The 25,284-nt window shown below is 43.3% G+C and overlaps 2 protein-coding genes across 6 annotated transcripts in view; one reads left to right on the top strand and one right to left on the bottom strand.

Annotated features, from left to right (window-relative positions):
• Positions 1 to 10,131, bottom strand: part of IFT20 (intraflagellar transport 20) — a 34,729-nt gene extending 24,598 nt beyond the window's left edge. Inside the window, exons 1-2 of one of the 3 annotated variants that reach the window (XM_069227026.1) lie at positions 9,935 to 10,131; positions 4,345 to 4,473 (exon numbers count right to left, since the gene is read on the bottom strand). In XM_069227026.1, coding sequence (XP_069083127.1) covers positions 4,345 to 4,473; positions 9,935 to 9,956 — 151 coding nt within the window. In that variant the 5' untranslated portion in view covers positions 9,957 to 10,131. Of the gene's footprint in view, positions 1 to 4,344; positions 4,474 to 9,295; positions 9,411 to 9,934 lie in introns of those variants that run through there. The other 2 variants (XM_069227027.1, XM_069227028.1) reach the window with 2 other exon arrangements.
• A 51-nt stretch (positions 10,132 to 10,182) lies between these two features.
• Positions 10,183 to 25,284, top strand: part of TNFAIP1 (TNF alpha induced protein 1) — a 52,654-nt gene continuing 37,552 nt past the window's right edge. For 2 of the 3 annotated variants that reach the window (XR_011202018.1, XM_069227024.1), the window contains exons 1-4: positions 10,183 to 10,325; positions 12,291 to 12,632; positions 15,625 to 15,794; positions 17,206 to 17,295. Coding sequence is in view for 2 of the 3 variants with exons in the window: in XM_069227024.1 (XP_069083125.1) it covers positions 12,416 to 12,632; positions 15,625 to 15,794; positions 17,206 to 17,295 (477 nt within the window). In the remaining variant the exon portion in view is untranslated. Of the gene's footprint in view, positions 10,326 to 10,501; positions 10,812 to 12,290; positions 12,633 to 15,624; positions 15,795 to 17,205; positions 17,296 to 25,284 lie in introns of those variants that run through there. The other variant, XM_069227025.1, reaches the window with a different exon arrangement.

Genomic DNA, 25,284 nt, shown 5'->3' on the forward strand with positions numbered 1-25,284 from the left:
TTAGGGCGCCAAACACTTGCCCTCTCCTAGGCTCATATTGTTCCCCAAAGTACAAGCTCATCTGGATAGGGGCCAGAACTACACCTCCTAAAGCTGGGCGACCATGGAGCCCTCTGTGGCCACCAGGTCATGTCCCTTTAGCAGAAGTGTATAGCCCAGCGGGGACCATGACCGGCCCTTGTGGGCAATAGTAGCAGAGCAGCTGCCCACGAACACGCTGTGTAGTTGTCGAACACCGGGTGTCCGTGATGGGGAGTGTGGAGGTTTCTGCAAGACCTTGGAGGTCCGAACTCCTGCTCTCTGTTCTTGCAAGCAGGGGAGGCAGCCCCCCAGGGCAATCCAGGTATTCGCAGGACAGTGCGGGACGGCCATACTTTCGGGGGTAGAGTTCACTGTTGCTCTCTTAGGGATGGGCCCTGCCACAGGGAGTTCTTGATGGCTGAGCGCCGTCACTTCACGGCTCAAAAAGGGAAAGCAGAGCTGGGACAGTGTGGACATTGTGGCACACTCCTCGGTCAGTCCTCCACCAACGATGGAGGCTCAAAGGCTCACGCCCACACTGGCGCAAGTCACTTCAGGGATATGCCGGTCCCGGCGTGTCCTTCCTCACTTAGCCAAGCCTAAACCTACTCCCTCGCGTGCCCTTTTATTCCTTCCTCACTGGAGGGCTGCTCTGAAGGGGGACTCTGACGGGCAGTTCTTCACTGGGACCAGTGTGCACTCCGCACACACTGGGGAAAGATAAGCCGCTCATTTTGCGCTCGTTGCCAGAAAGAAGAAAATGCAGCACACTGTACTTTTAGAAACCAGAAACACAACTTTAGGCTCCTGGGAGAAAGCTTAAGTGGGAAGCACAGGGTAGGGAGCAGTAGGTAGGTAGACCAGCAGTCTTAAGGGCTATATCTCCTTGTAGCACTACAGTGTCCATGCAAAACAGAATCCGGAAGCAGCTGGCAGCAGGACAACAAACAGAAAAGCAATAAAGTGAGTTCCTTTAGGCCACCCAGCAAGTAGCAGGCAGCAAGACAACAACAGAAGAGCAGTCCAGATGAGTCCTTTGTGCAGCGCAGCAGTCCTTCTGAGAGAGGTTCAGTCCCAGTCCCAATAGTGCCCTGAAAACATGGGGTCAGAGGACCGGTACTTATACAAAAAAAATTCTTTGATGTAAGGAGTGACTTCAAAGGTACACTTTCAAGAGAACCACAACCCCTTAGGTTCAGTCCCAGTTCCAATAGTGCCCTGAAAACATGGGGTCAGAGGACCGGTACTTACACTAAAAAATGTCTTTGATGTAAGGAGTGACTTCAAATGTACACTTTCAAGAGAACCACAACCCCTTTCAACCCAGCACTGGCTCCAGGCAGCGGTCAGGGTTAAATCAGCCCTTTGTGTGAGGGCAGAACACAGCCTATTGACATGTAAGGTGTGAACGCCCTCTCCCTCTTGCAGCCCAGGAAGACCATCAGTATGCAGATGTAACCATGTCATATCCAACCCTTCCTGTGTGATGGCTGTCTGGAAAGTATGTACCAAATGTAACTGTCACTCTACCCTAAAAGTGGATTGGAGTCAGGCTGCAAATCACAAAGAGTTATAAGCAAAGAGAAATGTCCACTTTCTAAAAGTAAGCAGGATTTCTCACTACCATTGCAAACATACCAAACATGCCAATGCTCCTCCTTTCAATTCAGAAATTACCACTTAAAAATATGAGGGAATTCCCAGTGCTAACCACGGAAAGAAGCAGCCCTCACAATAGCGAAAAATGAAATAGACTGTTTGTCATTACTAGGACGTGTAAAAAAATAAAAGTACATGTCCTACCTTTTACCTACATAGCACCCTGCCCATAGGGATACCTAGGGCCTACCTTAGGGGTGACTTAGGTGTAGTAAAAGGGGATTTTAGGCCTTGGTGAGTAGTTTGAAATGCCATGTGAATGTGGCAGTAAACTGCCCACGCAGACACTGCAGAGACAGGCCTGAGACAGGTGTGAAAGGCTCCTTGTGGGTGATGCAATCAGCGCTGCAGGCCCACTAGTACCATTTATTTTACAGGCCCTGGGTATATGGTATACCACTTTACAAGGGACTTACAGGTAAATTAAATATGCCATACAGGTGTAGGCCAGTCAAACCATGTTTTAGTGGAGAGAGCACATGCACTTTAGCAATGATTAACAGCGGTAAAGTACCCAGAGTCCTAAGGTCAACAAAAAGAAGGTCAGAAAAGTAGAAAGAGGAAGGCAGAAAGTTTGGGGATAAATCAGCAAAAAGGGCCATTTCCAACACAGAGGCTAAAGTTGAGCTTGGAGTACAGAGGGTCCATTTCTGGTGTATGCTGAGTCAACCAGAGAACACATCTTACATTGGAAGGATTCCCTGGGAGCCCACCCAACTCTACTACCTTAAATAAACGTAATTTGCTGGTTGAGGGGACAGAGCAATTTCATCACTTTACAGAGCACTCTATGCTGATTTTCCTCAGATGTCACTTCAGCTTAGAGCAAAATGGGAGGAAGATATTGGGGAACAGATTTTAGACGTAGACAATCATAAAATATTTGCCTATAATAAGGGGACTAAGAATGCTGAATTCTTTATATTTCACATATTCAGGAGTGACTGCATGGACGAGCCTCACATTGGAAGTATTGTTGCAATGGACAAAAATAGCAAATATTTTAAAAATTTTAAAAACACTGTACAGCTAGAGGAGGAGTAGTACACAATAAGAAATAGCAGCAATGGAGATACGTACGTACCTCGTGAGCCAAGGATATGAAGATGGTGAGCAGACTGGCTGGAGCTACTGTGCTTCTGATTTGTGTACTATGCATGCATGAGCTATTTATACAGCGCAAATCTAGCCAAAAGGCAGCTGAGCACTGTACAGGGTTATAGGCCCGAAGACAATCAAAATTATACACGAAGTAGGTGGAATCTGGGAGCAGAAGTGTATAGTTACTCCACTGTCACTAAAATGGTGAGACAGCTGGTGTGGGTTAACCCTCTCTCACATATTTTTCTGCGGTGTTGAAAACTTTTGTTCAGGTCAGTTCAGACTACATTTATGACCTCAGACACCATAATATGTCTAAGTTATTTCTCGCCAAATTATTATTTTCTAATAAATCTTGGTTTATGCAGATTCTCATCCAGGTTTAGTGACTGCAACTATTGTGCAGATGTCTAGAGTAACTCAAAGTAACCCTTTACCTAAGGAAAGGGATCATTTCCAAACTAACTCAAGCCTTGCACAACTTTTCTTAGAGATTGACCTTTCATCCAGATGACAGACTATCTCTTTTCATTTCTGATTGACTGGATACAAGTGTTGGTTACATCTATATTGTTATATTTTTGCCCTGAGACATTAACATAGGCTAATATTAACCCAAAGTTTTTAACTTTGTCATTGAATAGTTAACTAGGTAAATCATCATTAACAAGAAGCATAACCTGGTCTCCCTTGTATTAAAAGAACACAACTGTAGAAGGGCTGCTTGTTCTTTGCAGGCCCCGCCACATTGCATGCTTTTACTTTGGACAAAGTAGGCCAGCTAAATTCTCCTGAGAAAGGAGGATCAGGTGGTGGCACTTAGCCAAAGAGGTAAAAGGTAAGTGCAAACCCCCAACTCCATATTACCTTTTGGAGACTAAAGAAAACAATGTAAGACGAGGGAGAGATCAATCACAGATTCACAGCTTCAACAATGGGAGACTGATCTATGGCGCTCCTGGCTCTTGTACAACCTATCTTGAGTTACAAGAGCAGCTTGGCTATCTTCCCACTCTATATAAAGCAGCTATAGAAGAAGGACATACAAATGTGCTCAGTGTTAGGGAATGATTGTCACTATTCTACAAATTAAATATAGGTTGCTCCACTCTCCAAGACTCAGACCGATATTACTTTAGCATACCGTATTGTTGCAGAAATGCTTACATCCTCAAACTGCTGGGTTGATGAATCTCAATCACTGTATTATCTAGTCAGGTGTTGTTAACTGCAACATTCCGTAGTGAATCAGATGCAATATTTTCCATATGAATTTCAGCAGACAGACTTTTGGTGATTGTAAATCAAACATCACTAAGGGAGAACAATCCTTCTTTCCTTAACGTCAGGGACTTAAACGTCGGCCTGAGCAGGCTGTTAGGAATCAACTGTGTCACAAACAAACCAGATCCCCACCAGCCCCCTGAATGACAATGTTCTTGATGCGCAACAACACAGGCTCAACCCAGTGCTGTGAAGTGGCCAGAAGCAGAAATGGTGGCACTATATAAAACACCATAGTCAAATAAAATAATTACACTTGAGTCTCTGATAAACACTCACTGTCCACAAAGTCTCGGCACTCCTCCTTAAGTTCTGTTGTTTGTTGTGCGACTTCTGGGTCCAAAATTCGTAGCTTATTTAACTCATCAAAGTGCAGTCCTGCATCGCTCAGGGCGTCTTTAGCCATAGCTATACCACATCACAGAGAAAAGCAGTAAAAAGAAAAAAATGTAATTGTTAAGAGAAGACATGCTACAACAAACACATACAGGTACATGCCCACAGGCACAATACACATGCTACTCTGAACCATTCCAAAGAAAAGAGTAAACAGGATGCTGCGGATGCCTCCGGGGAGTGCATAAAGTGCAGAATAGCAAAAAAGAGGGGAAAAAAATGCTTTATGGTCTACAAAACTAAATAGCAAATAATCGTTAATGACTTCTCGTCTGCTTTCAGTTCCAGATGGAAAGTACCTTTTGTATCGCTTATTAACGCCAAAAATTATTACTGTGTCTAGTAAAATAGCTTTTCTGATTTGATATCACCGGGTCTGAGATATTTGCAGAGCACCATGGGAGTGTGGAGAGCTAAACCTTTTGCTACTATAGCAACCCAGAAATTCAAGTCTGCCTTCTTAGGTTGATTCTTTTAGTAGCCTATGAGCAGGGCAAAAAAAAAAAAAAAATCAAAAGACTCAACTACCTTACTAACTCAGTAAATAGGGTTCCACATGTTTTTAAAGGATTGCCATAATGTACAAAATAATCAGTCTGTTCTGGCTGAATAGTGAAACTGCTGATCAGTGTGCGAATAGACACTCAAAATTCCTGTGCTGAGGAACAATTTTCCCTCTCCAGCCAACACCTACCATCTTTGGCTAGCCTTTACTCTTCAAACAACCAATCAAACATTTATAAAGAACGGCATATCACCCGAAAGGGTCTTGAAGCGCTGGAGCTCTATGCTAGTGCGTAGAGGTATGATCATTTTAACATCCAGATCTTTAGTTGTCTTCTGAATCGCTGAAGGGATGGTGCAGTCCTGGGGTGCAGGGGGAGGTTGAGCCAAGCCTTGGCTGCCAAGTGTGAGAAGAAGCATCCTCCACTGTTGGCTCGGGGGATCCCTGGGGTGTCTGCGAGGGAGGAAGAAGCTGATCGGAGGTGTCTGGTCAGTTGGTGGAAGGTCAGGCGTTTGTTGATGTATGCTGGTCGTTAGTTGTACAGGGCCTTGCAGGCGTGAGTCAGCAGTCAGCATCTTGAACTGGCATCTTTTCTGAATCTGAAGCCAGTGGAGTTTCTTGAGATGGAGTGTGATGTGGGTCCTTCTGGGGAGGTTGGGTACAAGTCTTACTGCTGAGTTCTGTATTGTCTGGAGCCTCTTCAGGAGGCGTGCTGCGATTCCTACGTAGAGCGTGTTTCTGTAGACCAGCTTGCTGGTGATGAGGGCCTGAGTGAGGGTCCTTTTGAAGTATGCTGGGAGCCACCTAAAGATCTTGCGGGGCGTGCGAAGGGTGTGGAAGCAGGCGGACGAGACTGAGTCAACTTGTTAGTTAATTGATAGCTTGTTATCCAGGATGATGCTGCGGTTGTGGGCATGGTCTGTTGGGGTGGGAGAAGGGTGCCGAACTCTGCCGGCCACCATGTGACAGTCCATGGCAAGGTGTTGTTCCCAAAGACGAAGACTTCCTTTTTTTGGTGTTGAGTTTGAGACAGTTGCCCTTCATCAAGTCCACTATGTTCATCATGCGTCTGTGGACGTTAGCTTTTGTGGTGGAGGAATCTTGGACAGTGAGAGGATGAGCTGTATGTTGTTGGCATAGGAGATGATGTTGAGGCTGTGTGATCTGATTGTGATGGCCAGGGGGGTCATGTAGGTGTTGAAGAGAGTGATGTTGAGGGACAGTCTTTGGGGAACTCCACAGATGATTTTCTTGGGCATCTCAGGTGAACAGTGGGAGAAGGATCCTTTGGGTTCTGCCGGTGAGGTAAGAGGCGATCCATTTGAGGGCATTTCCTTGAATCCCGATGTGGTGGTCTGTTGATCAGGATGTGGTGGGAGACTGTGTCAAACGCAGCAGACTGGTCAAGGAGGATGAGGACTGCTGTTTCCCCGAGGTCTAGGAGGGCTCGGATATTATCTGTGTCTGCAATCAGGGCTGTCTCGGTGCAGTGTTCAGCTTGAAATCCGGACGGGGAGGGATCCAGGAGGATGGGGTCTTGTAGGTTTCGGTGAGTTGCTAGTTGATCGCTTTCCTTCACAAGTATCCAAATCCTGATGATGAATGGGACAGGGGTTGGCACCATTCACCCCAAAGTCACAAAGGTAACATATCCCAGTAAAAGGAGTATTCAAACTGTAGAATTCAGGATGTAGGACAAAATGACACACCCTTTGGTCCACTGCCTATGGCTAAGTGACTCAGTCAGTAGCAGTGTGCTCATATGTGTTGTCTTGGCAGTAGTTTTGCATTCTCTGTGTTGCTACTAGAGGTCTATGTGACTACCTATTGTATTCAAGGTGACATGCTCTGATCGGCTTAAGGGGATCTTATGATCATATTTTTTATACAAAACATGCTAGGGGCTGCCTACCAAAACTTTATTGACCATCCTTTAAAAGCACATGCCTATGTTGCTCCCTTTTAAGGGTGAAACCGTCCACTAGGGCTACATGTGACATCTTGGATCCCATATTGAGCAAAAAAATGCAAAGCAGTTAGGCTTGTTGCAAGGATCAAAAGTGCTGCTGTCACAAGCTGCATCTTAAAACCTGAAAATGTTGGACATGTTAAATATGCCACTTTTATATTGCACTTTAAAAGGATGGAGGAGCGAAAGTATCATTCTCTACTGCTGTGGAGCACACAAAACCAGAGACATTGTTGAGTACTTGCAAAAGTAGATACATTTGCTGACTACACAGTCCATCACAGATTGACGCTTAGTGAACTCAAGCCCTTCAGAAATAAGTGATCAACAGTAAGAACTGAGCACTGTCTCCACCCAATTGTCCTCTCACAACCTTTCTTCCACCAATATGTTATTTACTCCTAATTGTCTTGCTAAGTGAATGGCCACCTCTTTTAACAGATTTCCTTCTCCCCATCATCGCACAGTCATTCTTTGTCCTCTTTCTACAAACCTATATCTGCTTTCTGCCTCTTAATCCACCTCAAGCTCCAACCTGCTTTTGGTCCAATTTAGCTGTTACTTTCCCTTGCTTAATACTGTCGTTCCCAACCCCTCTTACTTATGCCGCTAGTCGCTTCCTTCCCCTTCTCGTCACTGCCCTCATCTGCTCTGTACAGATTCTTACTCTTCTTGTCACGCTTCATGGCACCCTGATCAGCTCACTCCCCATGTTCTGCTTCTTGCCACCTGGCCCCTTTTCCTTTCCGTCCTGTTCCCTTTCACTTGTCCGGATTTTCGCTCATGCCATCTGCTTCCATCATCTAGCCCTTACTGTCTATCTAACCGTCTCTCTGCCCCCTTGCCCTACTGTTTGTTGCCCACCCCTGCTACTTCCCTTAATCAGCCCTGTCAGATTTCCCAGGTCTATGCATGATGTGCTGCTCTAATCCAGGTTTTTTTTCTTTGAATACTGAAACTTGTTTTGTTTATTTTCATTGTAAAACAGGACTACAAGTCCCAGAATTCAAAGGAAAAAACTGAACTGCAGTGGCACATCACATGTGGTAAGGTGACCAGATGTCCCGGATTTGCCCGGACAGTCCCGGTTTTCCGATGACTGTCCCGGTGTTCCAACACTTGTTCAAAAAATACACAAATGTCCCAGTCTTGGGAGAGGGTCAGGGGGGCATGCACATTTATCACTGGGCACTGTGTTCACACCAGCCCTCTCATGACACCACTGACAGAGTATTGTTTAAAAAAACTCTCCTGCTGTGCTGCCTGGCTTAATTCAGGCAGCAGAGCAGGATTTAATGGGGGACGAATAAACCCCTGCGCAGCCCATCACCCGAGGCCAGAATAACAAAGCTCCCATTGCAACACACTGGAGCATGGCCGAGGGAGTCTTTAATTTTCATACTACAGAGCTGTGTGTTTTGGTAGCATGAAAATTAGACTTTCTTGGCTATAGTGTGGTGTGTTCCATATGGCTGTCCAGTTATATATATATATTTATATATATAAGTCACACATTCAGTCCTATTTTTATGCCAATGGCTGTCACAGTTTTTAGTTCAGAACTTCTGGTCATCTTAACATGGACCTGGGAAACCTGGCAACTATACTTGCTTCTCAAATCTTTCCACTTGCCTTCCTGTATGCGCCTTCTTCGATCCCTTTTGCCTTAGCTCTGCTTCCTACCACTTCTTCCTTCCCTGTTTCTGGACACACTCAGTTGCTTCATTATCTAAGCGGTGCTTCTCGCTGCTTCTGCCCGCTCCCTTTCCTCAGCTGTGCTTCTTACAATCATCACCTGTCACTTCCCCCTCTGGCTTTTGCCACTCTACCTGGCTGCTCTTTACTCCTCCCTCTACTTCTTGCCATTCTCAGTCTTCTTTGCTTTCCTCCCGTCTTGTAACTCTTGTCGGCTATCTTTCTTTAGTCCTGTTTATTGCCCACCTACACATTCTCGCTTTCCCCCGGCCCTGCTTCATACCACCCTCTTCTGGTGTACTCACTCCCTCCCACCCATTGGCTGTCGTCGCATGTTCCTTTCCTCTTGCCATGTTTCTCGTCTCTCTTACCTGCTGTCCTACCCATCGCCCTGCTTTCACGTACTCTCGTGCTCTGGCATGTCACTCCTAGTTAGTTACGACACCCTTGATTGTTGCCTTCACTTGCCCCTTTCCCTTGTACTGCTTTTAGCCGCCCATATCTGCGCCTCACCCCTTGCAGTACTTCATGGTGCCCACACTCCTCCTTTCCAATCCCATTCTACTCTGGTCCCGCCTGTCCAGCCCTGATTCTTCTTCTCTTTCATAGTACATTTGCTGGGTCTATTCGTCTACTCAGTTGCCGTCCTAACTTGTTTCGCTTACCTGCTCCTTGCCACCCCTGTGTCTGTTATACTAACACTGTCCTGCTTAGTGACATCCTCGCCTGATTGCTTTTTTTGCACCAATCTTTTCTCTAATTCCTCCCGAATTCTCGCGAAGCTACCTGTGGTATAGAATATAAATTGTTACATGCTTTATACAGTTTAGAATGAGTGTCTTTACAGTCCTCTGATTGCATCCACGTTTTTAAACAGTGAAAGATGTGTGTAAAATGATGCCAGAGTAACCTATTGCCTAGTAATGTACAGCACGCTTGTCAGTTCGTCCATGGGTCTTGTCAAAGTGTTTTCACGCATTCACCCTCCTGACAAAGGGTCTCCGTAGACTTGAATGGGACCACCCTCCAAATAACTCTTCTTCAGCCCTTCACCTTCTTATAATTTTTAGAATTAACAGTTTGACAGGTATGCTATAGCCCTCAGAAGGATACAGTACATATTGTCACTGCGCCTCATCTGTAAAGAAAAAAACAAACACTTTTGAGTGCCCCGGTGGGCTAGCTGTGAAGCGGGGGAGTTCAAACAGGCAACGGTGGGGGTATCAGCTGGCAGAGGGTACCTGCATGGTCCGATTGTGCACATTTTAAAAAGAAGGCTGCGGTCACGCACCCTCCAGTGTTACCTTTGCATCCCTGGAGCCTCATCTCACCTGTTCCCTAGCCGGCTCCCGGGCTCCCCGGCTCCCCACTTCAGTCCAGCCCGGCCCGCTGCCACGGAGACAGCTTGTTTACTGACGTCACTTCCCGCGGCACCGGAACTGGCTGGTGTGCGCGGCAACGTGGAAAGAGAGAAAGGACTCACTCTTCCTCGTCCTCCCGAGTATTGCAGGAAAACAGTCTAGGCTTTAGGATCCGTGGCCTTTCCGCTCTCTAGTCTCGCGATTCCCAGTCCGCTCTTTATGACCGTTTCCCGAGTCCGCTTTCTATGTCCATGCCCTAGGTCGCTGGAACTGAACCTAGAAGCAGGAAATGAGCTCATGGGATCGGGATGAGCGCCTAGAGAAGGACGGACAGGTACCCCACCCCCAGAGTTAGCTAGGACCCCCTCCCCGGCCCCCCACCTCAGCTGTCCCGGGGCCTCTGTGAAGTGCAGCGGGGCGTGAACCCGCGCTCTTTGCCTCACAGGCCCGTGCCCCCCCCCCCCCCTCCCTCCCTTCCATCCCATATGTTTAGGGTTCACCAGAGCTGGATGTGTACCCCGCCCCTCTCTGGCGGCTCCCCGGAGCGGAGTAGGGGCACTGGCACGGTGTAACTTACTGAGAGGGAGTGGGAATCATCACGGGTGAAAGGCACCCCCCCCGTGCCCAGGTCTGCGAGGTCCAGTGGGTTGTGTGGGCTCTAGATCTAGTCCGAGACACAGCAAGGAGATGCCGGGTACCCGCTCGGGCAGGCGGCGCGGCTCATCGGGCCTTTAGCAAGGCGTGCCTTGTTCGATAGCACGCATAACACACAAGAGCAGGACAGTTACCACCTCTATAGCATCATTGGGGCTCTTGTAAGGTAATCAGGTCCCCCTTTTGCTGTTCTATGAAGGGTTTACAAAGTGGAGTAGGTGGCACTCCCTCTGCACACACCCTGTGCGCCATGGTGTGAGAGCTGCTCTGTGCAGCGGGTGCACGCTTCTCTTCGTCGTACCAGATCGCTGACCTTGATAACAAGTAGAAACACAATATTCGCTGTCTCTCTGTCTTCCTCTCTTATTTTTGGAGTTCTTCGTCTTTGGTTTGGGCACGTGCCTGGGTGGGTGTAGGCAGTGTCTGTGCTAGTTGCTTTAGTTTATCAGCGCTTAATTCTGCACCTTGCTTTACTAGTGCCTAGACCATTTTCTCTTGATCCCGACAGGACCTGCACCCCTGATTTTGACAATTTATGGACCTGCTCCAGTGGTTTTGGAGCACTTCTTAAAATATCGGTACAAACCGGGAACGTTGCTAGTCCTGCACGCAGTTTGGTATTCAGAAAAATACATTCATTAAAGGTAGCACTAAGACAAACTGAACCGTAGGAACCCTAAGGACCAAGGAACTAGATAACGTTTAATGCAAGATGAAAACCTTAAATATGAAAAAGAAACTCAAGTTTGTTGCTGAAATTGTAGTTTTTGGAGTTCTATGTACCACATATTTAGAATGTTGCATCAAAAATGTGCCACACTCACTGTATGGTTACATTCCTATTTTTAAAGGATTCTTCTGCTGAATGATTCTGTGCTGTCTGTTGATAATTGCTAAAGATGCAATACTGGTTAAAGAGAATTCTTATTTAGTATTTATTTCCTCTACACTGATTGCACCCTTTAAACAAGCTTTCCTATTTTGTCTGAGATAATTTTACAATGTCTAGAAGGGGAGAAAGACCAGTAAAATATTATTTTATTACTGTTGAAGGTTAACTCTTTTATGTTCTTAACATGAATGTTAGAGATTGTGAAAGTAAGTTACTAACATTTGGAAGGCATTGTGAAAAGAGTAACATGAAATAATGACCTAGTTTTCAAAAGCAAAGTGTATTTTGTTTTGTGTCCTAAATAAGTTTAACAGTCATACACTTCCTGTGTTGTTCTTAAATTTTGATGGGGATAAACTCCCTTTTCTCATTTAGGATAACACCATTTAGTTTTGCTCTTTAGTGTAATCTCATTCTAAGCTCCGTTACTAAATTCACTACTTATGTTTAAGCATATTTTATTGAAACCATTCGGTTTCGTTTTTCCGGGACCCTATTAAACTGTCTAGTCTACCTTCTACTTAATTTGAGCAACCACAAAAATCGGAGCATGCACAGCATAACCTCATTCTGTTTTTTCCTGGTAGTAATCCAGCCTTCAGAAATATTATGTTGAATTTTGAACTGAAGCATTTGGTGAATGTTATTTTTCCTTGTAGTGATGTTGAGTATTACCATGTCCTTTTCCTTGCAAAATTTTGAGCCTTGAAATTAACCCTTACCTGGTTTGTTTTGATTATCTGTTTGTCCAAGGTGCTATGTGAGCTTCAGCCCATTTGATCTCACTCAGAGTTGCCTGGCTTCACTTTGGACCAACCACCACGGCGGCATACATCAAGCCTTCAGTTTGCAGAGTTGTCATCTATTTACAGAAGGATATGTCTGGAGACACTTGTCTTAGTGCCCTGTGCCCGAACTCTGGTGCCAAGCCAAAATCCTGCAGCATGAAAGGGATTGGAAGCTTCGGTAATAAGTATGTGCGCTTGAACGTCGGTGGTTACTTGTGTTACACCACCGTGCAGGTGCTTACAAGACATGACACCATGCTGAAGGCTATGTTCAGTGGGAGAATGGAAGTGCTGACCGACAAAGAAGGTGAGATTATTTGGGCAGGCTTATTTATCTATGTGCACATTACCACTAACAATGGCTAGTAGAGATTTAGCCCTCCCCATTAACTGCTTTAAATATACACTGGACTACACTAACCATCTACACCATCCTGGCAGTGCTAGCTGCAAGTTTTTAAAGAGCTCAGCACATAAATGCACAGTAGGTTTCGTACAACACAAAAACAACTCTATCAGTAAGACAAACACGAGCCACATTTCGAGAGAAGGTTTTACTCAAGCAGTTGTTATTCTTAATGGACACCGAATCTTATTTAATATCTGCATAGTTCCTCTAATTCCAGCCATGCCCTGAAGCAACGGTTTAGCAGAAAATGTATGCTCACCTTTGCTTGCCATAAAAACGGTAGCTCTAATGCTAGCTGTGAACTTAAGCAAAATCTTTGTTTTTTCCAGAATGTATTATTGCTTGAGCATGAATTGTGGATTTTAACAATAGTAAATTGCATCACATTGTTTAGTGAGCCTTACCCTGTATACTTGTGTTGAAGTATTGCACTATCTTGGCATTAGTTGAATTTTTGTGGGGCTTTTCATACTTGGTAAATGTAAGAGTTTTCAACAGTGGCTCTGATAAACAAAGACACTACCAGAAAAACAATATCTAGCTCTTTTTCCCTTAACTGTCAGTGTAGCAAAATGTGTGTGTGTGTGTGTGTGTGTGTGTGTGTGTATATATAATATTTTACTGAAAAAAACAAAGGTTATAGGGATGTTATAGTTAGGTTCTGAATTTACTCGCACAAAACCATAGAAATTCAGCAGTCATAGTTACTTCAAATAACTATAACTCGTGCCCTCACAAGTCTGTATGTGGGTCTGAGTGTGCGCATGAGTCTTTGAGTGCATCTATGACTGAGTTAGTGCTTGAACGAGTCTGAATTTTTGTGTGTGGCTTATTTGGGAATTTGTCACAATGTTACACTGGAGCCGCGCTGAGCATCGCAGCTTATTCGCCAATATCGTGTGTGGTGAAAAAATAATTTTAACCTCTCTGTCCCTCAAACACCCCTATAATCACATCCCTGGGATCAGGGTAGCCCCTCCCTGACCTCTTATGCCACTTCTCATTTTGTTTTTGAGCTCCGGTCCTGCATCCAACCCAACACAGGCACTCAACTTCCCATTCCATACGTTCTTTGGCAGTGCATGGTGTGGAGTTTGGCTCCCATGGGAAATTTGGGAAACAGATACAGAAAACAGGCTGAACACCATTAGACAAAATTGGGAAGAAAATTAGAACTTCACTTTGAAGGCATGCTTTTTTTGGTATAAATCCAGTTCGCTTTTTTTGCTGGAGTCCAGCGTTACTGTAATACAAAAATAAAATAAAAAAATGGAGTGATCTTCGTTGAGATGCCTTTTTCCCCCCACAGGACCGAGTGATCTGATTGGCTGGATGCAACATGAAGAAACATGTGGCAACCATTACAGGACTCAGGGATTCTATCCTCTTGTCCTGAACCAGAAGTTTAGAAAACATATAAAGTGGCAGGGTAGAGTTGCCCTGAACCCATGACACTTCCCAGTGGGAACCCCTCCCTCTGGGACAAAATAGTTAAAAAAAAAAAAAAAAAAAAAAAAAAAAAAATCACTGCACAAGACCCAGTGTCACTCATGACATGTTAAATTACATAGAATGATGTAATCAGTGATGTCATCAACTATCAGTGACGTTGTCCTATAGGGTTTGTAGTCTTGAAGCCATTCAACCTGCTACACCTATGAACATTTTTCTATTCACCTTACTAGGATTACCCTCAAAAGACTTCACGTGCCCAGTCTTTAATGAAGAGGTTGACACGTATACATTTGCCACTGTAAAACCACCTTCTGTTGGGCCCTATGGACAACGTTCTGTAGTTTAGTCAAATACACCACACACATTCCTGATATGGGCATCATGGCATGCAACCTTAGAGCCACCCTTACAGCACAAATATGAGATACACAATCTCCTAAGTGTGACACCCCTACATTATTCCATCTGCAGTTCTGGAAACCCTTAGTAAAGTTCTAGAAATAAACATGCACAGTTAATAAAATTTGCCTGTACCACTGTATTACAACTATATAATATGGACATGTGCCTAGATATCCACTGGTAGTTAAAGTATTGTCAGTAGCAGCTTTGCCTTTACGCACAGAATGTTTAGAACATACATTGACTTCAAACCACAACCTAGATTCAAATATACCTCTGGAATGCACATTAGGTGCCATCAGCCCTGAACACTGAGTACTTTTTTCAGCTCAAACTTTTGTTATTTTAAACAGTGCACCATATAGCCATTAAAATGCACATTTACCCTTGCTCCAATGGCTTGCACTATTTCCCTGCTTTCAACACAGATGTGTACACTTTGAGACTGTGTTTTGTTTATGACTATTGTGTTATCACTGATGTCCTCAGTGATGACATTTAACATGTCACGAGTGATAATATGTGAGAGGGTGCACATTCTAGTTAGTTCGGGAAACTAGAACTGATAAATTTCATTTTTTTTTAAACAGTTTTTATATTACGACACCTAACTATAATGAGACACACACACACACACTCTCTCTCTCTCTCTCTCTCTCTCTCTCTCTCTCTGACTTATTCGTTCCCAATAGCTGTCTATTGCAGTAGTTTCACGAATTAATGAAAACGTAAGGGCATAAAATTGTGAACCCTTAATAAAAACAATGGAGTTGAGAACACATATAAACCTAGCAAATTATTATTCTCCTGCTCTCTTCTTCTTCTCCTCCTTCTTTCTTCTTTTCTTTCTTCTTCTCCTCCTTCTTTCTTCTTCTTCTTCTCCTCCTTCTCCCTTCTCCCTTCTCCCTTCTCCCTTCTCTCTTCTCTCTTCTTCTCCCCCCCCCCCCCATTATTAACAATATATATGTATGTCCTAGATCTTAGTAAGGAATGCAGAGTAAGTAAGTAACCAGTCACACTGTTCCTACTTTAGGTTGGATTCTTATAGATCGCTGTGGAAAACATTTCGGAACCATTTTGAACTACTTGCGAGATGACACTATTACACTTCCAAACACTGGACAGGAGATCAAAGAACTGATGGCAGAAGCAAAATATTATCTAATCCAGGGTCTTGTGGAGATGTGCAAGGCAGCCTTACAGGTAAGAGAACTGTGCTTCTCTGCAGCGTGCTGGCATCGAACGCGGTGGTAAAGCAGTAGTGTTCATCATTGCCTGATCACTGGCCTTACAGTAACTGAGGGTAGATCTTTGAATGTTGGTGCATGGTGAAGAGGCACATTTCACAATCTTGGAGAAAGAATGGCTGGGTGGATGGTAACACGCTGGGAGCGAGGGAAGGAGGGATAAACAGTTCACTTGAGGGTAGCCAGTGAATAGTCATGGGGAAGATTTTGCAGACTCGAGGTCAAACTTTAAAAAGGTTTGCCTGGAAGAATGTGCTTCATTTTGCAGCTTTGAACAGTATTTACCAGCCAGTATTGCATCGCTGAATATGCCCTGTTCAGAGCACTGGAGATGTACTGGAGGCTCTTGGCTCTGGTGGAGGTAGATACCTCAAAAAAGTTTAACTTTTAACTAAAATGCCAAAAGGACTGCTTTGCCAAAAAGTGACACGCTTCTTTGTTGAGTCAGTGTTTGATAAAGTGTGTCCCTGTCCATAAACGGGCCCATCCTAGATTTTATTCTGTATTAATGGATGATTTTGCTTCTGCAGTACCATTTCTCTTTTATGTGGGCAGATCACTTTTAGTTTATTCTGAGTAGTCACACACACAATGATTCTTGAGACTCCCTGGAATGTAGCCAATTTTCAAATTTCAAATGTTAAAATAACAAAACCTGGTTCAAATGTAAAAGTAATTTTATTTATAAAATGCAGTTTACTAAATAATATCTAACAGAATATCAGGAGTTCAAAGATTCATGCTTTCGAACTTTTATTTTTATGCACTAAAATACCAGGGCCATATCATAGATGTCGGTGTTGGGCGCTTTACGCAGGCTACCAATGAAATAGAGAGTGCACAATTTAAAACTACGTGCTTGGTTCACAATTCAGAACCATGTGCCTGGGTCACACTGTCCTTTTATAGCTCTGCCTAAGGCCACATTCCTGATGTTTCGTAGCCACGCCAACAGCCACATACGCGAGGTTGACCTCTCTCAATGTACTAAGATACTGCCAGCCAAACAAACTTTTATCAAGTTTCAGAATTGAGGGACCCCGCTGCCATGTTTTTCAGAGGCCTGCTTCCTCCCAGTTTCAGCTGGCCACACTATATTTCTGTTATGGAGCTGATGCTTTGAGGGCATGTATCATCCACATTTTAGAGCCGGTTTTTGTTTCATTTTTTGTTTCTATCCTCTCTTTTTGGTTTCCGTCCCCTGCTCTTCTTTGATTTCCTGGCTTTGCGCTTTTTGGTTTCCTGGCTTTGTGCTTTTTATCTTTTTGCCCTCGATCCTTTTGGTTTCCTGGCTTCATGCTTTGTTTTCCAGTCCGGCGCTTTTGGGTTAACTTTACATCTTTTTCCACTGTTTCCTACTTTTTTAGGACAAGAAAGAAACGTATTCTCCAGTATGTAACATCCCTATCATCACATCTCCAAAGGAGGAAGAGAAACTAATCGAATCATCTACCAAGGTTAGTTCTTTTTACCAAGTTGTGTCAAAGTTCATGCTTATTTCTGCTCTATAATATTTCCACCCATTTCTCATGCCTCAGTATTTGTGTTGTATATATGTCAAGTTTTATAGACTATTCTTAAACACAAGTTTAAACTATGAGGACGACTGTCGGTAGGCCTTTGTTTTGGTCATTTATTTTAGTGCTAGAATTGCTAATTCTTTGGCATAGAGATATGCATCTTTAGAAATAAAACTATTTTATTAGGTCTGGCCTTTGAGCCAGCTTTACGTGTGTGTGTGTGTGTGTATATGTGTGTGTATATATGTGTATATATATATATATATATATATATATATATATATATATATATATATGATTTTCACTGTCCAGCAGCATGCAACATTGAGCAGTGGGTCAGCCCACTCTACCAATTGTCTCCTTTCAGTTTGTCTGATTGCACAAAGTCTGCGTGCATTGTTTATATCCACCGAAAAATAGTTAATTTCTGTTCAAAAGCTGGTTCAAAATGTGTTTTTGAAATGTATTTTTTATTTTTCAATTACCACTATTTATTTTGCCGGTACACAGAATGCCATAATTTGCCTCTCTTTTTTTAAAGTTGTTGTCATACAATAGGTAAGTGACATTATAAAATTTAGCTGCCCGTGATTTGAGAGCTTAGTTAGGTCATTATTCTTTTTTCTCGCTTACAAACAATAATGTAATCCACGGCACAACTGAAATGCTTCTTATTTCAGTAAACTGGCCAAATCAGTGTGTTTTTTCAATTAAATTTTTTTCATTGCAAACATATAGACGCCACGTGTAGGAGCTAGCATGTTGTTCCCTTTTTCTTTTTGTTGCATACGCTTGCAATAAACACAAACAAAAAAATTAAAAACATTATGCCAGCTTGCCAAGGCCAGACCTATATGCTTTGCCAGGGGTTGAGTTCTTTTTTTTTCAAGGCTGCTGGCAGGAGTATGAAAGTTTGTGAGGATTCTGAAATCTGATTTGTTTACAATATGTACTATAATAGTGAAGTAATATTTTAAGGTTGTCTCAAAATGGATACATACATTTAATTTTGTTTACTGGAATTTACTAAAGTATCATTTTGCAGCCAAAGCTCCTTCAGTATACTCGGGTGACCGGCTAAATAGATACATCAGTGGTACGCAGAGAAAATTAGTCTTACGAGATGCACAATAATACCTTTTTTATAGTTTACGTGATAAAACAAACAAGCCACATTTTGGGAAGAATGCAATTAAATTATCATTCACACGCGCAGGCAAACTGAAAAGCAGGTAGGCATAGAAGAAAAGGGAAACTTACAGCCAAGCTACAAATTATTGCATGAATAATCAGTCCTCATCCCTCTATAGCAGTATCTAAGGCCGCATTCATGGTAAATAGAACTGCAGTCATTGGCTTTACTCTTACCATGGTGACATGTCGTCTATGCAGATTGGAAAAATACATTTATCAAAACTCATTTATCAAGTAGCATACCCATGTTGTTTGGAGGAAGTCAGAGTTGTTTTTAAGAGCAGCAAAAACTCAAACCATCCAATGAAGGTGAGAATTTCCTTAATCGCACAAGTTGTAGTATGCCTTAAGTAAGAATCGAAAATGGGTAACTTGTGTCTGATATTCAATAAAATAAATTCTGTTTAATGGCAAGAAAGATCATTGCACATTAGATGTCTTGTAACTTGCATCAAGGCTCAAACCCTCCCTTGTAACTGATGAAACCTTCATACTGGAAGGAAGGACCTTGTGTGAGAGTTCGGGAACAAAATGCGTACTATCGATTAGTTGTAAAAGATTACTAAGGAGAGAGTAATCAACTAGACCTTGGGAGGATTGTTAAATGGATCTCTCACTGCGCTCTTTTGAGTATAGTACAAAATTAACAAAAGGGGACGAGGTGCCACCCTTTTCCCTAAAAGCTACAGCAGCAATAAATTATCTCCAGGGAATAGGTCTCTAAACATCAGTAATTGCATAGCGAGAGAGCACATCTGTGGGCTCTTTTGGTGCTAAATTGTATGACTCGGTTATATCACAAATGAAGAAACACAGACCAGGCCCTATACAGTCTTGCTATAGCACCAAGCTTATACCATGCTAGGCAGATGCTATTCACATCATCAACATGAGCATCTGACCTGGGTGGGTTTTCTGCAAACTTGATTCTCCAAGATCTCAGCTGCCACACCATAATTAAAGTTAAGAATTTCTTCAACTGGCATGCACCCACAGTCATTGAGGCACCCCTGAATATTTTTGGAAAATTCAGCTCTCACTCAGAGGTTACATCAAACATCCAGCTTATGTGCAAACCAGAGACGCACCAGAACCCCCTGCACATGACTCCTTGACAAGCAAAAGAATGTTGCCCAATAGTGGGACATTGGGAAGAACGTGCAACTGATAGTCAGCCCCATAAGAAATATGCTGACGCGGGTAGCACACTAATTCAATTGCAGTATCAGCGCTTAGGCTTTGTACTGGGAAACCTGCCAGGTTCCTCTAGTTACTAATGCATCAGTTAAGGTATTGCCATTATCACTCTGACTTGCTGGAACAGTCATAACGTGAGGTGAATAATGAAAGAAAATATGCCCCAACCTCCCATTTGCCGGATCACTTCAAAAATAGACCACTCAAGTGAATCAGTCGTCTTCTTGGCATCCAAGAATTCCACTTCTCAGTAAGCTCACAATTTATACAATGGCACAAGACATAACAAAACTGCAAATTATTCTTAAAAACAAAAAAAAATACCTGGAATGAAACCAGATAGTTCATTGAGGATTATGAGGAGCATGAGCGGTTTAAGTCTGCTGTCCACTATTTTTGCAAACACATTGTCAGTTTGGAGTGATATAATGGCCTAGAGCTAGAACAGCGAGTGCTCTTTCTTTGGCTTTAGAATGATCATTATAACCACCTCTGTAGCAGAAAATTCAGAGACCCACCCTCGGTTGCATCTTCACATAATCTTGTGGTTAGGAGCCAGCTGGTTGATGGCTTCTTTATAGACCTCACTGTTAAGTCTATCAGTACCAGGAACCTTCCCTCCTCAAATCCCTTTTCTTGGTGCACATATTCCCTCTAACATAACAGGGCAAGATAATGAGAAGCAGCATCAAACTACCCCACTACATCACTCTCAATATACTGACTCATGTGCTCTTGTGAGTTTTGTAAACCTAAACATTTGTAAATATGAATACAATTGGGCAAATTATTAAGTATAGCCTCCTTTTCAAATACCAGTGTTTCATCTGCCAAGCAGAAACTAACGGTATTGTTACGAGGGCGAGATCCCTGATAATCCTGGTCAGTGTACAGCCAGGTATCTTACCCTGCCCATAATCCCTAGCCCCAACTTTCACTTACAGAGATATAAACCCTCTCGCTGCCGTACTTCTGTATATATCCAGTCCATCTCTCCTAGTAGCCCATGCTCTTTGGTGGATTCAGCAGCAGTCCTAACTAAGTCAGCCTGTCCTCTGAATGGTCCAGTTGCTTTGTGATTGATTTTTAGATCACCTGCATCGTTGGATATGCCACTCTTCTAATGAAGGCCCCCAAAGGGCTCCCAGATTGTAACCACCATGCTCAGATTTAGCAAAACGACGGGCGTATCTGTTTTGTTGTCGCCCTTTCACTTTCAAGACCACTGACAAGGGTGCTTCACATTTCTCTAGCTTCTGCTGCAGAGTGCTGGAGTTCACTGGGCCAGGGCTTATCTACTAATGTGATTATTCCTGTGGGTACTTTTTCCTTGCCAGGCTGTGGAGAGGCTGAAGGTTGGTGGATGTCATTTTATTTGCATCACTTGCAGAAGGACGTGTACACACTCTGAGAGAGTCACTCTCCCCTACCCCTGAATTTATTGTTGGAATACATGTATTCTTGTATAACAAGGTGGTATTCATAAAACGGTGATTCCCCATGCAGTCCCGGTAGATGCGATTATATTCAGCTTGCTGCTCATAATAGCTTCCCTGGGAGACTCCCTTGTTGTTTTGTAGCTTTTTGACTTGTGATGTCCAATACATATACAGTTACAGTCCACTAGCTCATTGTAAGAAGTGTATGGAGTAACAACTGATGTGGTCGATTGTGGGATCTGAACAAGGGGCACACTCGATTGCATGGTTGTGTCTCTTGAGCTTTGGCTAAGAACTGTCCCTTGAGATCTGTGTTTGTAGTTGCTGTACTGCATGAGTGTCTGGGAATTATGGGGTGTATCCAAAGGAACTGTGAGGAAGAGCACCCAACTGTAGAGTGCAATACCTGAGAACTTCACAGGAACCATCAGCCAAAGGGCCAGGAGTGTGCTGACAAGTCCCCTCCTCCATCCCTTGGACTGGCTCTCCACACCATCTGCATTGAGGCTGGTAGTGAGCGGTGGGTGTGCAGCTAAGTACAGTATCTGCTGGGGCTGGAAGCACACTAAATACCCTTCATCTCTCTGCCAAGTCCCATGATGTTGAAAAAAGCCCGACATTTGAGTGTTTCTGCCGTAGAGAAACACTACGTTGCCCCATGGCTCTGCATAACTTGGTGTGTCGCACATTGTTTAGCCTAGCCCAAGCCAACTGTGGTTCACTTTCAATAATCCATCTCCATTTTAAAGTTCTTGCTGGTTAAACGTTTGGTGCCACTGTGTCACTGATCCTACAGAGTACTCACGACGCTGGAAAATCTTGACCGCAAATGGTAGGAACAACAATATCATCACAGGAGGTCTTTTAAGAGTTATCTGAGCGATACCTATTCCATCACTGCTACTAGTTTGCTACCATGAACTGGGCGGTGCCCAGGTCAACATCTTACTTGTCCCTTGAATCTTTGCTCGGTATTTCTAACAGTTACTACTATCCCAGAGACTCAACTACATCATATGCTCCTACATTTTAGCTCTTTCCTAGTCTTCACTGTAGAGCTGATATCACCACTTCAAACTTCTCAGGACATTTTAGATTCTTCTCTAAGACTTTGCCACCATGCCTCAGGCGAGGGTGGGCACCAGCAGATTCCATCCTTCCACTGGTTAAATAACTGTTCTGCTGCTTGGAGGATTATTCCACATTCTTCCTCTTACATATATTCTGACCCGTGATGCTCTGAAGGTTCTGCACGATGGTACACATTGCTTTACACCCACACAACCCTGTATAAAAGAAAATGAAAATAGAATCTGAAGAGCAGAGTCTGGGGTTTCTTCGCATCAATTTTCATAAAAGTCATGGAGGTGCTTAAAGCAGTGATTTTTGCCTCCTTATTGCTCCGGTCAGGGAGGTGTCCTACACAGCGGAAGCATTTAATTGGGCCATGTGATGTAAAAAAACATACCTTGTCTGTTCAGTTGTTCCTTTCTTGCCTGTTGAACAGACACACATTTTAGTATTGTGTTCCTCTGATCACAAAATGCCCACAGTGAACACTACTGACACATCGGGTGTTGTCCTCTAAATTTATGATTACAGATGGTGAACCTTGGCAGCATTGCACTGAGTGTCTGAGGTGTGCTTGTCATCCCTTGCAACCTTGATAAAGTTTTAAAGGGGATCTGTGTTTGACGGATACCTTCCTGCGCGCAGGCTTGCTGCATTAGCTGCTCTACCTTCGATAAAGCATGTGGTGACTTGAGCTACAGCAAGCCCTGAGTGCATTATTTGGTTTTGGCTAACTTCCTTGTATGCACATCAGCCTTAATGATGATAATAGTAATAATAATAATAATAATATTAATAGTTTCCCAACACTAGCAAGATTACGTTAACCGTACTCCAAGGAACTCGAGGACTATAATTTACGAACCAGCTTGTTGGAACAGCCAGGGAGATCATTCCAAAGTCTAGGTCCCAGGTAGGTGAAGGCATGACCTCCTTGGCGAGATCTCCCTATTATGAGGATCATAGCTGGCTTGCGATAAATTCACCCCAGAGGGCCATTTGGTGAATAACGAGTGATCAAAGCTCTCCCTCTGCTAAATGGGCAGCCAGTACCGAGATTTTAGCAGGCAGGGCTGGTAAACCTAGGAGGATGAAGCAGGAGGAAGTGTGCAGCAGTATTTTGCAGCATTTGGAGGCGAGTGAAGATTTTGTCACCCAGAGATATAAGACATTCCCATAATCCAGCCTTGAGGTAACTAAGGCTTGAATTACAGTACGGTGAGCCACGGTCGGGAGACAGAAAACGGATCTTCTTAGGCCATTTCAGAATACCAAAACATGTGGCTCCTACCTTGGTAACCTAATGGTTCATAGTAAGTTCCCGGTCTAACCAGACACCCAGGTTTTTTACAACAGGAACAGAGTGGGGGGGGGGGTGATCCATTCCGACACTTGTAAGCGGCAAGAGGGCGAGGTGGCAGCATTCTGATTATCTTTGGACGACAGGGATACCACAATTTTGTATCATCAGTATGTGAAAAACGTGTAAGGCCCCGGTTCTCTGCAATGTCTGCCAGAGGTCTCACATATACGTTAAAAAGTAGAGGACTCAAGATGGAATCCTATGGCACACCTGACGTTAGAGGGTGTAATTTTGGCCTATATTGGTATTTAATCCAGGCTAACACATTGCCCTGAATTCCCATTCCTGCAGGTCTTAGGAGGGGCGTACTGTGATTAACGGTGTCAGATGTTGCACTGAGATCCAAATGGAGCAGTGCAGCGGCCCGCCTTCGTTCACCTACATCCTTGTATGCACATTAGCCTGGAAAATGTTGGTTATTTGGCTGCCTTATTGGCTTCATTCAGACCTGCAGTCTCCACATAATTGTCTTTAAACAGCTAGCTTGGGAGCAGCTTACCCTAGATATCTGTGTAGTATTGTGTTGTATTAGTATTGTATTTGGTATTGTACATAGCTTCTAATAATATTGTAGGTAGTGTCATTTTGTATTATTTTAGTGTTGGGTTGTATTTCACATTCTTTGGTGTTACGGTATTGCGTATAGTATATTTGTTGTGTATGGTATATTCCATCCCCTCCTGTGACATTTAGATTCTTCCTGAGCTGTGAGAGCATTCTGAGCTGGACTGTTGGGAAGTACTGATGCCTAGGATGAGGTTGGAGTTCCTTTTATCTCAAGAAGAAACCTGGAATTAAATATTGGAGATAACTCTTCCGTGTGGACTTATTTTCATCTGCAACCACTTTACTACATTTTGGCGACGATCCTGGTGAAGAAACCCTGTCTTCCAAGGAACTCTAACTCGCTCCTGGCTATAGGATTGTGGTTTTCACCTTCCTATTACTTTTTCTAATCTGAGGTACTGTTACTGTTGCCTAATTTTTCCACCCTGGACTATTATTTCCTTTTGTTCTATGTTTTTAAGGGCTTTCCTAACATTTCTTTTAGTATGTAGCCTCTTTCCTCTTTCTGTTCATTTATTCTTACTTACCCTTATATATTTTATTCTTTTTATTAACATTTCTATTAACTTAGTGGTTGCTTGCGTTCTTTGCCACTTTTCTCATTTATTTATTATGGTAAGCGTTTGTCTTTCAGTAAACGTTGCCCCAGCACAGCGTTACTTTAAAAAGAAACACGATCGTGTTTCACATTGTTGTTCCGAGGCAATCGCATGCTGCACGCGATATCCTAGCAACGAGAACGTCTCGTTCGCGTGCATGATCAGCATTTGTATGCTTTGTAACACGCGCTTACGCGCGTTTCAATATTTTGTCTGCATTCAAACTAACTTGAACGCGTGTGTGCTACAATTCTTTCGCGTGTCTCTCTCTATCTCGCATGCTGTACAAGACGAGTTTAGGCTTGTTAATACTTTCAGGGTATATCGTTAATGGTAACCTGGGTGCGTGTGCTGTATTAAATCTTATTAATTATAAAACAGTGTTTGTCATAGAAATGTAACATTTTACCATAATTATAACAGTTAATAATAATATTACTTATTAACATTTTTTTTTGTCATGCAGTGTGTTTTTGCATAAGTTTTATTTGCTTTA

Source organism: Pleurodeles waltl, chromosome 3_2 (genome assembly GCF_031143425.1).
Source record: "Pleurodeles waltl isolate 20211129_DDA chromosome 3_2, aPleWal1.hap1.20221129, whole genome shotgun sequence".
Taxonomy (NCBI): Eukaryota; Metazoa; Chordata; class Amphibia; order Caudata; family Salamandridae; genus Pleurodeles; species Pleurodeles waltl.